General features: G+C 39.8%; 2 gene segments (V, D, J or C); both read left to right on the top strand.

The window, feature by feature from the left end:
• Positions 1-5,057: 5,057 nt before the first annotated feature.
• Positions 5,058-5,678, top strand: LOC118495855. The segment is given in 2 exon segments: positions 5,058-5,244; positions 5,455-5,678. Coding segments are annotated over 2 exon segments (369 nt in total).
• Positions 5,679-5,875: 197 nt separating this feature from the next.
• LOC116037173 lies at positions 5,876-6,404 on the top strand (the record flags this gene model as incomplete). The annotated part of the segment is given in 2 exon segments: positions 5,876-5,997; positions 6,088-6,404. Coding segments are annotated over 2 exon segments (435 nt in total), but the record flags the coding sequence as incomplete, so codon positions are not given.
• Positions 6,405-18,099: the final 11,695 nt, after the last annotated feature.

The raw sequence follows: 18,099 nt of genomic DNA, 5'->3' as shown, positions 1-18,099 counted from the left end.
CTGAATGTGAATCATGTATGGAGTCTTTTACAACATGAAATAGTAGAGTTATTTCTTCCTTTAGGAGTCAGCTGTGAAGAACTCACTCCAGTAGAGAAAGAGGAGAACAGTTTAGAAGGCAGCTCTGTTACTCTATCCTACAGATATTCCAAACTGTCGTTAAGTGATTATTTCTTCTGGTATCGACAATATCCAGGAAAACCACCAGAGTTCCTCATCTTACACTCTGCTTTAGGAGAAGTAGGAACTAATCTATTCCCTGGATTGAAGATTAAAGTGGAGGACAAACACATCCATATGAACATCTCCTCAGCTAAGGTGTCTGACTCTTCTGTGTACTACTGTGCTCTGAGGCCCACAGTGACAGGAAACACCAAAACTCTGTACAAAAACTGAGGAGCATCTCTCTGCAGCTTGCGGGAAGGTGGAGCTTAACATCAAGCCCCGCCCACATCCAAGTCAGTCTTTTTTTTTTTTTTTGCCTACGTCGTCTCCCCATACGCTCGAACGGACCAAGACGGTAGCAAAGCTGATATATAGCCTCTTGTTTTCACATTAGATGACAGAATCTGATGTAAGCTAAACACAAACGACATTTCATGCAACAACAATGAACTGTAATTGGGCCCGTGTACTTTTTCATTCATTTGATTTCTGATTTTGAAACGAAAAGAGTGGTTCGGAGATAACGTAAGACTGCTCCGGTGAAAGCCTTGTTTTCATGAGCTTCTGGGGCTAGCTGCTAGCTAGCTCGGAAGCTACATCTGATGGCAGGCAGGTTGCTAATTAGCCAATGCTAAAAAGTATGGAAGTAGCCTACTAGTTCCCCCTGCTTTCTATCAATATTCCTCAGTATTTGTCTTTTGGTGTAGTTTTTTAACATGCTCGTAGACATGTAAATGAACTGTTTGCGTGCTAGCTAAGTCAACGGTCAACACCTTTTAAAATGACCCATTTTTCAAATTTGGATATCATTTCAATATCAGAAATCAGTAGTAACTACATGAAAACTTCACTGTTGCATGACATATCGTTTGTGTTTAGCCTACATCATCAGTTTCTATCTAATGTGAATCAAGAGGCTATATCAGCTTCACTACTAGGCTGTCTTTTTTTTTGTCTTCAAAAAACTTTATTATTCAAGTACAGATCCATAAACACATTGAAAACATTAAATGCATACATACATACACGAAAAAGGGGCGCATGAAATTTACATTAAAGAGGTTGTAAGGCATTGTAAATGTTCAGAGTCCGGATGGCTTTCTTATTTGTCAGTCCTTTTTTAAAGTTTCAAAATATATTTTCATGTCATTTGTAAATTGGTGAATATTTGGTTTTCTTTCAGATCATTTACATATATAGATATAACATTTTCAAATAAAATTAAAATATTCAAAATAAAAACATGGCATTTATCCAAATAATTTTCTTCATAGTAAAACATTCTACGAGGCTGTCTTGGTATGGGGGTATGGGGAGTGACGTAAGCAAAGAAAAATGGCTGACTTGGATGTGGGTGGGGCTTTATGTCAAGCCCCGCCTTCCCGCAGGCTGCAGCAAGATACACTTGCAAAAACCTTTGGAGCAAAGACAACACAATACTCCACAACATCCACCAAAGGGAGTCACACACTGATAAACTTTAATGTATTTTATGAGACAGTCTGGATTCTTTTCACTGATGAAACACAGTTGTGATGAAGACTTGGAGGAATGAAACTAATTCAACATCTGAGTCTCCTCCTACTGACTGCAGAGGTGTCTTCATGACAGAGAACTGTTTGATTCCAGCTGTGAACATCAGACCAAACAACTCACAAAACGTATTCATCCTGAACATTCATAAACAGCATTTCACCTCTGCAGACATGGAAAAACTCACTGCAATTCTGTTCTGCTTCACTCTCATAGGTATGTATCTTTATGATTATAAATCCTGAAATACAAAGACACTTTCAAAGTTTTACAGATACAGTTCAGATTTTAGATGGAGTTCAAAGTTACACATTTCAAAGATACAAATCTAGATTTCATCACTTTATCTCTAATAACTGATTAATAAATTGTTAACAGTATAATGTGCTTTACTTAAAAATGTCAGAGTGATGTCTTTCAACTGTTAGATATGTGACTTTGGAACAGAAGTGTAAATCTAACATGTTGTTTTCCTCACTAGGTAACATGATGGAAGATGATATTACTGCCAGCAGTGCTGAAGTCTTTTCATCAGAGGGCCGTAGTGTTACTCTGTCCTGTACCTATTCAGTTCAAGCTGATAATCTCCAGTGGTATCGACAGGATCCTGGATCAGCTCCTCAGTTCCTTCTCCTGATCACTGATACAACATCGCCTTCAGTAGTGGAAGCAAAACCTCCTCACCCTCGACTGAATGCTACACTGAATAAGGAGAAAAATCAAGTTGATCTGAAGATCATCTCAGCTGAAGTGTCTGACTCTGCTGTGTACTACTGTGCTCTGCAGCCCACAGTGACAGGAAACACCAAAACTCTGTACAAAAACCTTTGGAGCAAAGACAACACAATACTCCACAACATCCACTAGAGGGAGTCACACACTGTTAAACTTCAAGACAATGACAAATTGTTGAGAGATCTTCAATAGATGATGAAGAGGAAGGACCAATGATGTGAAGGCCCAGATCCATCAGAGTATCAATGCTCTTCCTCTCTCTCCTCCCCTCTCACTGCAGACATGAAACACTGGCTGACTAACATCCTGATTCTGACTCTCTGGATAGGTAACTATTTAAAATACTGATTGTTCTCCTTACTGATTAATCCCTACCTTTGCATGTTCTCTTCTTCAACAGTGTGTAAAGGAGAAGACAGATACCCTGTATACACTGGTAGTTTCGAATTCATGTCATGAAAACCCACAGAAAATTTCAGTAGAATCACATTTATATTTAAAATGAATTTAGTAAAAGGTATTATGTGTACTTTTGGTGAAACGTTGACGCTCTTCACACATCTTCAATCGGCAGCACAGAAGATCTATACAATCACCTCATGTGTGTATGTGTTTGTTGTGTTATGGTTGTCTAAGCTACTGGATGCCGAAGATTTCTCTCGGGATGAATAAAGTATCTATCTATCTATCTATCTATCTATCTATCTATCTATCTATCTATCTATCTATCTATCTATCTATCTATCTATCAGTTTTAAGATTAGTGTCACCAATCCAGTATCCAACCAAATGTCTCCACTTCTGTTTCTGAGTTATGGAGTTGAATAACGGCCACAAATGCATTTTTGCAGCTCATTGCAATGTCACAGTTAAGACTTTTACCTTGACCTTTAATCTTTTGGGTAAAAAATGTCATAAATTCTTCATCTTATCCTAATCCTACATTTGTAATAGTAGACACAGTGTCATAATTAGCATATGAATTATTGAGTTGTGGCCATAAAGGGGTTTTGTGAGGTCGTAGTGATCTTGGCCAATCAAAATCTAATCAGTTCATCGTTTAGTACACGTGAATTTTTATTGCAATTATGAAGAAAGTCTGTTCAGACATTGTTGAGATATTGAGTTTATGAGAATGGATGGACTGACGAACGGATAACACAAAAAATATAATGCCTCTGTCCACGGCTGTCGCCGGCATGAAGCCATTAAAGCATGCTATAAAAAGGGCATGACAAGTCAGATGTTCAAGTATTTCTTGTTGATTTTACACTTTCTGCCAAACAAATAAGAGACAGTTACAACAGGGCTGTCAATCAAACTGGCAAACAACCAATATTTCTACTGGGGGATTTTACGTCACCACACATCTACCTAAGCTGGAGTAATATGTTACAGTCCCCACTAGAATGCACAACATACTGGACCTATGCTATGGCAATATCCTAAATGCATATATACTAAAACCCCGTCCTCCTATTGGTCCAACACGGTCTCACGGCAGTTCGTGAAATGGTCATGTAATTTTGAATCTATTGATTCGTGTACACGGACACGTTCATAAAAATATTTCAGTGATGGTCAGCACGCGGGACACGATCCCCGTTCTCCTGGGTGAAAGTCCTGTGACACGCGGGACACGATCTATGAGTCCTATGTTGTTTGACCCATCCTCTACCCCAAAAAACCTCCCTACACGGATTTTCGGCCTTTCATACTACTGGCTACCGTAGTCGTGTTGTGATCACGAAAGATGCTTCCCATTGAAATACATAGTTTAAAAAACGTGCTGACCACCACGAAAAAAAACGAGATAAATGTGTCTGTGTACACGAATCAATAGATTAAATTACGTGACCATTTCACTGCCGTGAGACTGGGTTGATTGGTCGTCCTGACCACAAACTTATTCTGTTGCTGCCAAAGTACAGGTCACAACTCAAAAGGGGAGCACCAGTTAAAAAACAACTAATGTTTAGAAAGAAGAGACTTTTCAGACACTGAAACATTAGCCACTTTCTGACCAAGTAGTTACAAGAACGTAATTATAGGACAAGTCCACTTCTAAGCAGATCTACTAACTACTCTCCCCCAAAACAGTTTTTTTCATTTGCAATCGCACTGGCCAAGTGGCCATAGGGACTGGTAGGAGGGGTAAGGGAGTGACGCAAGCACGGCAACGGTCTTTATAGCGTTAAAATCCGAAAACAAATACACCAAAAAAAGTATGAACTAAACACTAAATCTAATGTATATAGCATATTTGTCATAATTTAAACAAGTCTCCCGAAGAGAAACGGGTATCTCTCTCTCCCCCACCTCTGCCTGCTGCACTGTGGAAAAGTGTGTGTGTGTGTGCCTCTGTGAGTGTGTGTGTGTGTGTGTGTGAGACTGTGTGTGTGCCTGTGTGTGTGTGTGTGTGTGTGTGTGTGTGTGTGTGTGTGTGTGTGTGTGTGTGTGACGGCCGACCAGCCTGCAGGACACGCTTGTGGAGTTTAACTCCGAAAACTCTCCAAAAACTATAACTATTAACCACAGGTTCCCGTTAATCTTATGATGGACATGTGTTGTGATATTTAAACAAACGAACTGTTGTGATGAAGACTTGGAGGAATGAAACTAATTCAACATCTGAGTCTCCTCCTACTGACTGCAGAGGTGTCTTCATGACAGAGAACTGTTTGATTCCAGCTGTGAACATCAGACCAAACAACTCACAAAACGTATTCATCCTGAACATTCATAAACAGCATTTCACCTCTGCAGACATGGAAAAACTCACTGCAATTCTGTTCTGCTTCACTCTCATAGGTATGTATCTTTATGATTATAAATCCTGAAATACAAAGACATTTTCAAAGTTTTACAGATCGAGTTCAGATTTAAGATGAAACGTTAACATGTCAAAGATACAAATCTAGATGTCATCACTGTATCACTAATAGGTGTGATGTTTTTCAAACGTTGGATATGTGACTTTGGAACAGAAGTGTAAATCTAACATGTTGTTTTCCTCACTAGGTAACATGATGGAAGATGATATTACTGCCAGCAGTGCTGAAGTCTTTTCATCAGAGGGCCGTAGTGTTACTCTGTCCTGTACCTATTCAGTTAAAGCTGATAATCTCCAGTGGTATCGACAGGATCCTGGATCAGCTCCTCAGTTCCTTCTCCTGATCACTGATACAACATCGCCTTCAGTAGTGGAAGCAAAACCTCCTCACCCTCGACTGAAAACAAAGTGAATCTGCACCAGCTGTTAAACAGGAACCATGTCAGCTGAAAACTACAAAGACCACTTCATACAAGAACAGTTACACTAAGAAAGGAGAGAGACACAACATGTGTTAGGTGTAAAGTTGTCAGTAGGGGGAATAACCCAGGGCTGTGAATGAGTCCTGTCACTGTAATCAGGTTCCTCCTTCTAATCCAACAACTTAGTGTTGATGAAGACTAAACAGAGAGATCACAGCCTTCTTTATACTTGCTGTAGCTCAGAGTTACTCCACACTGCAGATATGAAGCCTCTGTTCATCTCAGTGTTGCTGGCTGCTATGAGCCTTGGTATGAACACAACTCTGTTTCTTTGATATCAATCCAACATTGATATGATTCTTTAACAGCACACTGATTCTGTTTGTTGCTGTTTTACAGAATGCAGAGCACAAAAAGACAACGTGCTGCAACCAAAAGGAGATGTGACTGCTACTGAAGGAGAGACAGTAACACTTGGCTGTCAATATAACAGTAGTTCAACTAATATTAATCTCTTCTGGTACAAACAGGATGGAAACAACAGCCCCAAATTCATTCTGATGCGCATTCAAGGGGATGGAGGGAACACAGCAGACGAGTTCAGGGAGAGATTTTCATCTACACACAATTCCAAGTTAAGATCAGTTCCTCTGAAGATCCAGAAGCTTCAGCTGTCTGACTCTGCTGTGTACTACTGTGCTCTGAGGCCCACAGTGACAGGAAACACCAAAACTCTGTACAAAAACCTTTGGAGCAAAGACAACACAATACTCCACAACATCCACTAGAGGGAGTCACACACTGTTAAACTTTAAGACAATCACACAACAACTCAACCAACATCAGAAACATCTACCAAAGGTCTTCTTTCTCTTCACTGCTTTTTTATCCTTTTTAGAGTTTAGAGTTTAGACCCACTGGCCGGGTCGGCCGACATTTCCCGCCACTATCCTCGGGCCGGGCTGGGCCCTTGATCAACCATTTGTGTTTTTTTAATCTTTACTTTATTAGCATAATTGGGTGGGGAGAAAGCCATGCCTCTCCAGCTTCTCCCATAGCTCTGGGTGTATGTCCTGCACTGACTTGAGTGTGAGGTAAACTGTGCTACATCCTGTCTCCTCCTTCTGTAGCACTGTTGTCTGTGAGCAGAGGGGGCGTGGCGTGAGCGGCCGCAAGCAGACCCTTCTCCTGATGTCTGACAGTGCATCAGCACGCAGACCGTGGCGAAGGACAGTATTAATTAGGTGATTGAGATAAGAATTTCTCCTATTTGGTTCCAGGGCTTTGATTATGTTGCTGCCTTGATCTGTTACCCCCATGCATGCTTCGTCCTTGTTGTATTATTCATTATCATCATTTTTAACAGATTTTTGAAGTTCTAACAACTTTGAATTCTATTTGAGAAAGTCAGTTATAACGGCCCACGTATTAAAATATTGTCAGGTTTAAATCGGGATTGGGCTCATAATTACAGTTAATGTGTCGGGGCGGGCTCGAAAACAACGTGCATGGGCTCAGGTAGGGTTGGGCTTGATTTTTTGGGCCCGATCTAAACTGTAATCCTCATACCATTTAGAGAAAGGTTATTCTCTGGCCCCGCCCACTAACGTTTAACTCAACCAATGAGATCATTTCTGTCTCCAGAGCAGAAATGTTTGAGGAACTAAAAGCACAATCAGCTTGATGTTGAGAAGAAGGAAACTCCAAAGACATGTTGCTTTACCTGTTTTTACTTTTCTCTCCCTTTATAGGTGAGTGTTAGAACAGAGATCAAAGTCTCATATAACCTGCTGTATTAACCAGATATTTCATAACTAGAGTATTCACTGTATAAGTTAATGATAACTGATGTGAATAATAATCATTTTGCAGCCCTGGGTTCCATGAACAGCATAAAGCCAGAAAGTACTGAAGAACATGTTGCAGAGGGCAGAAACATCAACCTGACCTGTACATATGAGGGTGATATCTACAATATCCAGTGGTACCGACAATACCAGAGATCCAGACCAGAGTTCCTGATCTACATCACAGAAGGAGGGTTTATTCATCTAACTGGTTCTGATTTCTCAGCTCACATTGACAAGTCAAAGAAACATGTTAAACTGGAGATCATCTCAGCTAAGGTGTCTGACTCTGCTGTGTACTACTGTGCTCTGCAGCCCACAGTGACAGGAAACACCAAAACTCTGTACAAAAACCTTTGGAGCAAAGACAACACAATACTCCACAACATCCACCAGAGGGAGTCACACACTGTTAAACTTCAATATTTGTCATGATGTAGTCTAGAATCACTTTACAGAGAGACTCAGGGAGGAGCTGAGCTGTTACTGAACTATAGAAGAGAGAGGAACTTCTATATTCAACAGAGATCAACACACAAACCATCAACATTACCTTTATTCAACATGCTGTCACTGCAGCATTGTGTGTTTTCTCTGATGTTTCTTTCCATCCTCACAGGTTTGTTAGACTATGCAGCTTGAAAAAATTGAATCCTAATAATATCTGATTTTGAATAATTTTGTATGTCTTTTACAACATGAAATAACAAAGTTATCTCTAACTTTAGGTATCAGCTGTGAAGAACTCACTCCAGTCGAGACAGAAGAGAACAGTTTAGAAGGCAGCTCTGTTACTCTGTCCTACAGATACTCCAAAGGTTCTGTTGATTATTTCTTCTGGTATCGACAATATTCGGGAAAGCCACCAGAGTTCCTCATCTCTCATCTGGAATCAGGAGAAATAATGCAAACTACAAACTCTGGACTGTCTGTTTCCGTAAGTAAGAATGAAACCAAAATGGTTCTTCAGATCTCCTCTGCTGCAGTGACAGACTCTGCTCTGTACTACTGTGCTGTGAGGCCCACACTGACAGCAAACCCACAGTCTCTGTACAAAAACACAAGCTGACACACTGACAAGCTGCTGGAAGACTTTTTTCCTACACCTTTGTACTGAACTTTGTACCTCCACTAGAGGGCAACATTATCAAGTAGGAGGTGCACTACTTCTGCACTGTGTTCAACCATTCAGTCAATAATAAGTGCTGCTGTGAAGAGAACAATTCTCAGACTGAATGTTGAACATCAGCTAGTTTCTCCTGTTGATTTAAACCTTGTTGTAGAGATGGAACATTGGCTGTGGATTAATCTTGCTGCTCTTTTCTTTGGTAAGATACAACGAACATCATTTTTCTTCTCTCAACACTTTTGATACTGACAAAAAAGCAAAACTGATCATTTTTGTTGGCTTCTAATACCTTCTTAATAACTCTTTATTTGGTATAATCTGACATCAGAAAGCAGTCAGTGAAGATTTTTGTCTGAACCTCTGGCAAGGTAACACTTTAAAAGTACTGATTGTTGTCCTTTAATTAATAATTTGTATTAATTCATCTCTTCTTCTGCATGTTCTCTTCTTCCCCAGAGTGTAAAGGAGAAGACAGAGTGATCCAGCCAACAGGAGATGTCATTACTACTGAAGGAGCGACAGTTACTCTTGGCTGTACATTTGAGACAACCACGGGAAGTCCAACTTTGTTCTGGTACAATCAAGAAGTCAATGATTACCCAAAGTACATGCTGAAATGTTTCTCAAAAACAGCAGATAAATCACCAGAGTTTCAGAATTACAGATTTGATGCTAAAATCAACAAGACATCAGTTCCTCTGAAGATCCAGAAGCTTCAGCTGTCTGACTCTGCTGTGTACTACTGTGCTCTGAGGCCCACAGTGACAGTGTCTAGAATGACTTTACAGAGAGACTCAGGGAGGAGCTGAGCTGTTACTGAACTATAGAAGAGAGAGCAACTTTTATATTCAACAGAGTTCAATTCACAAACCATCAACATTACCTTTATTCAACATGATATCACTGCAGCATTCTTTGTTTTCTCTGATGTTTCTTTCCATTCTAACAGGTATGTTAGATTATGCAGCATGAACAAGTTTGATTCCAATAACATCTACATTTTAATAAGAGTTATCTTTTACTCTAGGTATCAGCTGTGAAGAACTCACTCCAGTAGAGAAAGAAGAGAACAGTTTAGAAGGCAGCTCTGTTACTCTGTCCTACAGATACTCCAAACAAGCAACTGGTGCTGATCAATTCTTCTGGTATCGACAACATCCAGGAAAACCACCAGAGTTCCTCATCTTTCACTTGGGAACTCAAAATGAAACAAAATCTGGACTGTCTGTTCGTGTAAGTGAGGATAAAACCAAAATTATTCTTCAGATCTCCTCAGCTGCAGTGACAGACTCTGCTGTGTACTACTGTGCTGTGAGGCCCACAGTGACAGGAAACACCAAAACTCTGTACAAAAACCTTTTGAGCAAAGACAACACAATACTCCACAACATCCACTGGAGGGACTCACACACGGTTAAATCTTGAATAGTATGTAATGACACAGTCTAGATTCTTTGTAGAGGTGACAATAACAGAAAATGAAGCTCTAAAGATGAAAGGAAAAGTGTTTTCTTCAATAGTATGATAATGAGGTGTTGTGGGATATTATGTTTATGAACCTACCTCAAATACCTCATAACTGATTATAACAGCAAATCCCCTGACATCCAACAGAGCTCTATTTAAACTATGGTTAGCATCACAGAATCAGGTCATAGTCTTGGTCTTCTCTTTATAAAATAAGTTTGTGTTTTTCTCTTATAGGGGAACTATGCAGTTTCTTTAGCTTAATTTACATTAACTGAACAGCTTTAGAGTAACTGGAATGGTTATATGACTTTTTTTCATGTTGAATGGTGGTCGTCCGCTTCCCCCTAGCGCCTGTGAGCAGAAAACCCACCCTTGCAACTTTCCAATATGTTTCGTCCAGCGAGCCGGTAGCCTCAGCATCAGGAAGTATCGCTTGATATCAGGTCTCGCGATGTAACGAATTGCTTCAAGGCACTGCACACATCCAGGAACCGACTAGCTATAAGGAGAAGGTAGCGATGGAGTTTTTCACACTATTGTCATGGCTGAGCCGTCAACAAAGAAGCAGAAAGCTAGGAAAGCATTGTCGGAGGAGCAGAGAAAGAGGAAACGGCAGACTGACCGAGCGAGGAGTCAGACACAAGTAAACATAGGAGCTGCCAAATATCTATTCTGAAGCTGTAGGGGGAGCTCTGTAGAGAAACCTGCGAGCAAAAAGCCAGAAAACAGCAAAGAAATGGCCAAAACTGCATAGCGCCCCTTTAAGGCTGATTTATTGTGGTGTACCACAAGGTTCAATCTTAGGCCCATCATTCTCTGTTTACATGTCTTTGGATGATATTATTTCAGTTTTCCTGACAATCTGTAATTCAACATTAAAGTCCAGTAATTGTGGCCACTGGTTTGTTATCATATAAAGTGTTTCTAAAAATGATTAAGCCTGGAATTGAGATTAAATTTTCCTCCCAGAATTCTGTGAATCAGGTCAGATTAAACTATACTAAGATATTTAGTGATGACATTCTGTTGTTTCACCTCTTCATCCTTCTTGTGTTTGTAAAACCTGCAAAGTTGATCCAAGCATTAAAACATCACATATAATTGTATATAACTCCAGCATGGTCTCACAGAATTCTGTGAAATTATCACAAACTGTTAACACCGCATTACGTGGTGGTGGCCACCACAGAAAACAATGCTAATGTAAAGTCAATGAGAGGATGACGTAGTATAATGGCAAAATTACATTTAAGCATGATTCTTTATATTCTTAACTCATTTCTGTTTTAGTTTCTCTCACAATGCTGAAAGTGAGTTTATCTCATTCTCACATGTTGATTCTGATTCTCACTAAACTAAGGGAGCCATAATGTCTGGAACATAATGTGTACGCTGAACAGATAAGGTACAAGATCACCCTAAACTATGTCTCCCGGTGCATTCATTTCTCCCTAGGTAGTTGAGACTTGTCTTCGGACAGTTGAGATAAAGCGATGTGTGACATCAAGGGTAAAAGTGATACAGGGGGAAGAGGCGAATGGGCTCCTGAATGTCTACGGTGTCTTGATTGATTGTAAGAAATGCCGAGTTTTTTTAAGCCAAGTGTGTGTGTACTGTCACTCTGAACATGTATTTAATCTCAGTATTCCTGTTGACTCGTTAAAGAGACTTTTTCACACTGAGCCCCTGTGCATTTTGTGAAATTGTGTTAATCCTATATTTGCAAATATATAATAAAATACAAAAAAACGAACTTGGTTTAGTCTTCCACTGTCTTTATTTGTTTCACTTTTCTATTTCCTAAAATTCACTCCTGCTGCAGAGTAAACTTTCATCACAGTAGTATTTGGAGTGACTACGGTAGAGAGTAGTACGGAAACCCGAAAAAACGCTTAGGGAGGTTGGTCAGGGTGGAGGACACAGGACTTTCATCTAGGAGACTGGGGAACATGTCCCCCGTGTCACGTTTCCTAAACCCAACCTTCCCGATGTTGTCCCGCGTGTCATGGAAATATAAGCCCACCCATGACCTTTTCCTTAACTTAAGGGGCCGTGTTCATTTCACGGAAGTCTTCCGTGGGCCCATCACAGAATTTTTGGGGATTCCTTGAAACTGCCACAGATTTTGAGTTAAGGGGCCATGTTCATTTCACGGAATTCTATGAGATCAGGTTGGTAACTCTTGGTTTAGAATGATAAATAACAAAATGGTACACAATATTGCCACCAGTGTGTAAACCGGAGGAAGCATACCAGAGAGGTGAAGATACAGATCTTAGAGGAGACCGAGACATTCAGGGAGGAGCTGAGCTCTTGCTGAACTATAGAAGAGAGGAACTTCTATATTCAACAGAGATCAACACACAAACCATCAACATTACCTTTATTCAACATGCTGTCACTCTGCATTGAGGAAATCTTTAATTTCAATATTTTATTTATTTGTTCAATTGAATCAATGAGTTGTATAAAATGCAATGAGAAATTATCTCTTCCTTTAGGTATCAGCTGTGAAGAACTCACTCCAGTAGAGAAAGAAGAGAACAGTTTAGAAGGCAGCTCTGTTACTCTGTCCTACCGATACTCCAAACAAGCTGTTAACAATGATTATTTCTTCTGGTATCGACAATATCCAGGAAAACCACCAGAGTTCCTCATCTCCCATTTAGGAACAGGAGGAATATTGACAAGTCCAATTGCTGGACTCAAGATTGAAGTGGAGGACAAACAAATGAAAATGAACATCCCCTCAGCTAAGGTGTCTGACTCTGCTGTGTACTACTGTGCTCTGCAGCCCACAGTGACAGGAAACACCAAAACTCTGTACAAAATCCTTTGGAGCAAAGACAACACAATAATTCACAACATCCACTAGAGGGAATCCCACACTTAATCTTGAATATGACGCAGTCTAGAATCACTTTACCTTAGTAGTGTAACTGAGAGAAGTGAAAATACAGAGCTACGAGGAGACGGAGAGACTCAGGGAGGAGCTGAACTGTTACTGAACTATAGAAGTGAGAGGAACTTCTATATTCAAAGACTTCAATACACAATCCATCAACATTACCTTTATTCAACATGCTGTCACTGCAGCATTGTGTGTTTTCTCTGCTGTTTATTAACATCCTCACAGGTATGTTAGATTATGCAGCTTGAAAGGTATATAATAACATCTAAATTGGAATCATTCATTAAGTCTTTTACAACATGAAATAACAGAGTTATCTCTTCATTTAGGTATCAGCTGTGAAGAACTCACTCCAGTCCAGAAAGAAGAGAACAGTTTAGAAGGCAGCTCTGTTACTCTGTCCTGCAGATACTCCAAAGGTTCTGCTGATTATTTCTTCTGGTATCGACAATATTCAGGAAAGCAACCAGAGTTCCTCATCTCTCATCTGGAATCAGGAAAAATAATACAAAATACAACCACTGGACTGTCTGTTGATGTAAGTGAGGATAAAACCAAAATGGATCTGCAGATCTCCTCTGCTGCAGTGACAGACTCTGCTGTGTACTACTGTGCTCTGCAGCCCACAGTGACAGGAAACACCAAAACTCTGTACAAAAACCTTTGGAGCAAAGACAACACAATATCACAACATCCACCAGAGGGAGTCATACTCTTATAAACTTCAACATGATGTAGTCTAGTAATCACTTTACCTTAGTAGTGTAACAGAGAAGTGAAAATACAGAACTACGAGGAGACGGAGAGACTCAGGGAGGAGCTGAGCTGTTACTGAACTATAGAAGAGAGAGGAACTTCTATATTCAACAGAGATCAATACACAAACCATCAACATTACCTTTATTCAACATGCTGTCACTGCAGCATTGTGTGTTGTCTCTGATTTTTCTTTCCATTCTAACAGGTATGTTAAACTATGCAACATGAAAAAGTTTTATTCCAATGACATCTGAATGTTAATTATGTATTAAGTCTTTTAAAACATGAAATAACAGAGTGATCGCTTCCTTTAGGTATCAGCTGTGAAGAACTCACTCCAGTAGAGAAAGAAAAGAACAGTTTAGAAGACAGCTCTGTTTCTCTGTCCTACAGATACTCCAAACTGTCATTAGGTGATTATTTCTTCTGGTACTGACAATATCCAGGAAAACCACCAGAGTTCATCATCTCCCACTCTGCTTCAGGAGAAGTAGGAACTGATATATTCCCTGGACTACAGATTAAAGTGGAGGACAAACAAATCCTTATGAACATCCCATCAGCTAAGGTGTCTGACTCTGCTGTGTACTACTGTGCTGTGAGGCCCACAGTGACCAGGACCATCTCGCTGCAGCCTGTGGGAAGGCAGGGCTTGACATCAAGTCGGAGTGGTTCGGAGATAACGTAAGACTGCTCCGGTGAAAGCCTTGTTTTCATGAGCTTCTGGGGCTAGCTGCTAGCTAGCTCGGAAGCTACATCTGATGGCAGGCAGGTTGCTAATCAGCCAATGCTAAAAAGTATGGAAGTAGCCTACTAGTTCCCCCTGCTTTCTATCAATATTCCTCGGTATTTGTCTTTTGGTGTAGTTTGCTAACATGCTCGTAGACATGTAAATGAACTGTTTGCGTGCTAGTTAAGTCAATGGTCAACACCTTTTATATTGTAACGTGAAAGCTCAGGCTGCGTTAGCTTCAGTCACTAGAAAAATGCCTTTTTCTCATCTCTCTCCACACCGCTGTCTTCAGACTATTGCGTTTTTCCCATTTAGACGGTAATGCAACGGTGGAGCGTTTTTAAGATTTCCCCTCTGGAGGGTGGTTTCACTTTTTTGCGTTTTTAAGCCCCAAAAACGCCGTCGTCGTATAAATGAAAGGAACATCCAATAAAATATTTTTCCGGTTTCACCCGTGAGCGTCATGGTGTAAACAGGGCATTATTGTGGTGTACCACAGGGTTCAATCCTAGGTTCCCTCATTCTCTGTTTACATGTCTTTGGACAATATTATTTCCATTTTACTGACAATCTGTAATTCAACATTATATTAAAATCCAGTAATTGTGGCCGCTGTTTTTTTTTTATCATATAAAGGGTTTCTAAGGCAGAAATTGAGATTACATTTTCCTCACTAAATTCTGTGATTCTGGTCAAATTAAACTATACTAAGATAGATAGTGCATAATGTGATTATCTAGACCACATTATGCAGCAATTGTATACTGACTTTTTACTACATTTCAGCATTTATATAGTCTGCTTACTCATGTACATTGTGTTATTACTGACCTACATCACTACCTAGACCACTATTTGCACTAACTGATGCTATAGCTGTAGGTCAATGACAGGCATCATCCGTGGTCTACACACAGATTCCCTGATCACAGCACGTTTTTCTAACAGTCGGGCTGCGGCAGAGAAGCTGTATAGCTTTGCTATTATTATTTTTAGCCAATAACAGCTGTTTTAATCAACATTTATTCACCAGATCTTATCATGGTTTACTTCTATTTCTTTTAGTGTTATTATTTTGGTCTATTTCGGCCAGGGAAGCTGGATTGCTTTGTTGTTTATGGATTTTTTTAAAACTATAACGCTAGATCTATCAACATTTATTTAGATGTTATCATAGTATACATTTCTTTATTTTCGGTCTTATTACCGGTGAAATATTACAGTATGCTGTGCTGTAATACAGAACATTACGATATGATCCGAGCTACTGACACGCATTCAAAGCCGATATCCCACAATGCAATGCGGGCATTCATTCACAGAATCGGGCAGCGATCAGCGGGTCTTTAACGACAGTATCGCTTCAATATACATATATACAGTCAGTGTTTAGTCACCAGCAACAATACGTTGCTCAGCTTTGTTCTAGTAAGTTATGCACCGTAGCAACGTTTAAAAAAATTGACGTGGTACATTCCGCTCGGCGGATAAGAACATAAAAAATACATAATATTTGTAATATTGATGTTTTTTTCTAACGTTGTATTCGAGGATGTAAACAATGAAGATATTAATAATAATAAAATACAGTTTCATGTATTTATCCCTTTATCAGCTAACAGCCTAATGTTAAATGACAGGTTCAGTTAGCCTAACGTTAGCTCGGGATGCATTTAGTTTGAAGTTCCTGTGACGTGACGTTTCCAGTCTATGGTTCAGACTCAATCACACGGAGCTCTGAAGCAGACCTGTGCGTCGCTTAGTGTCCACTCTCGCTGTAAAATGCAGGCCAGCTTCAGGTTGATGGATGCGCTCACAGCTGTGGACATGCTGCTGCAGATGTGTTGCGTTTGTGCTCCCTTTATTTATGTAGTAGTTTCGGGTTTCCACCTCCGACATATAGCAGCGTACAGCCACTTCCTTAGCTAAACTATTTGTCTCATTCAGAGACCAGAGACCCAAACGGAGCTCTGAGTCTGTCAGAAGGTCTGAGATCTACCGTATCAGCAGAGATATCACGTAATGCACAGCAGACTATGGTGCAGGTATACATTATTTTCTGAAATATAGTGACTTTATTCTTGTATTCTTATAGCCTATTATCACTTTATTTTTCTCAAAATATCATGACTCCTCCAAATCACAGAGAACACAGATATACTGTATTTTGAATATGCACAAAGTGTTGGACATGAGCAGAAATGTATTAATACATTAACAACAAAAGACGCAAAACAGGAGGGAGGAGTAAATTATGCCTAGGCTACATGTGTGCTGATTTAGATATAGAATAAATAGTTGAAAGCAATACAGAATGCCTGAGAGCTTTACTGCAATATATTGCATTATGTTTTTATGTTTGGACTGTAATCTATGTTTCTCTTCACATAAAGATATTTGCAGCATACATTGATTCAGAAAAAGGTAGAAATGGAGCTCAACGTAAGTTCTTACAGTAAGACTTCAAATTCCTTTTTTCATCACTCCTAATTAGTGGGAATGCTGTTCAGCAGCATTCCAACTATTGTTGTTCCTGTCGGCCATTTTGTTTATTTATTTTTCTTTTTATTCCCTCTTCCGTACGTTTTTTGGCTCTCNACCTGGGCTAGCACATGCGTGCACAAGCACTACGGTCAAGTGCAAAGTGTCCCGATTTTAGTTCCAGGAAATCTGGTCACCCTAAATTTGTAGGATCCTCGATATTGGAACAGTCCTTCGACGGACTTCGATGACGTAGCATCGTCCAAATTCTGGCTTCGGAGGATCCTTCCTCGACTTTGAGAAACACCTACAGAAATGGCACATCCTAAAATGGTATAAAAATGAATACATGATTAAACAGGAATTAATTATTTGGGTAAATTTAATTTATTATAACTCTGTTGTCTATATTTGGTGAAGATTGCTTTATTACTTATTTAGGACTCGAAACACAAAGTTAAGGAATTGGACCTTGACTTAGGACTTCACTCGGCACATCCTTGTCTTGACTTGGGACGTCAGTAAAGCACTTGAAACTTAGTTTTGACTTGCAAAACAGTGACTTGGTCCCACCTCTGTCCTCAACAGATGATAAAGAGGAAGGACCAATGATATGAAGGCCCAGATCCATCAGAGTATCAATGCTCTTCCTCTCTCTCCTCTCCTCTCACTGCAGACATGAAACACTGGCTGACTAACATCCTGATTCTGACTCTCTGGCTAGGTAACTATTTAAAAATACTGATTATTTTTCTCTAATCAATAATCTTTATTGATTCATCTCTTCCTCTGCATGTTCTCTTCTTCCCCAGAGTGTAAAGGAGAAGACAGTGTGATCCAGCTAACAGGAGATGTCATTACTACTGAAGGAGAGACAGTTACTCTTGACTGTACATTTGTGACTGACCGAACTCCTACTTTGTACTGGTACAAACAAAAAGAAAATGATTACCCAAAGATGCTGCTGCAACGTTTCTCTGTAAAAACTGAAAATGCTAAAGCACAAGAGAGAATTGATGCTACAATCAAGGACAAGTCAGTTCCTCTGAAGATCCAGAAGCTTCAGCTGTCTGACTCTGCT

The sequence above is a fragment of the Sander lucioperca genome, chromosome 9 (genome assembly GCF_008315115.2).
Source record: "Sander lucioperca isolate FBNREF2018 chromosome 9, SLUC_FBN_1.2, whole genome shotgun sequence".
In the NCBI taxonomy this organism is placed as follows: domain Eukaryota; kingdom Metazoa; phylum Chordata; class Actinopteri; order Perciformes; family Percidae; genus Sander; species Sander lucioperca.
This window is presented reverse-complemented; position numbering and strand designations above follow the sequence as displayed.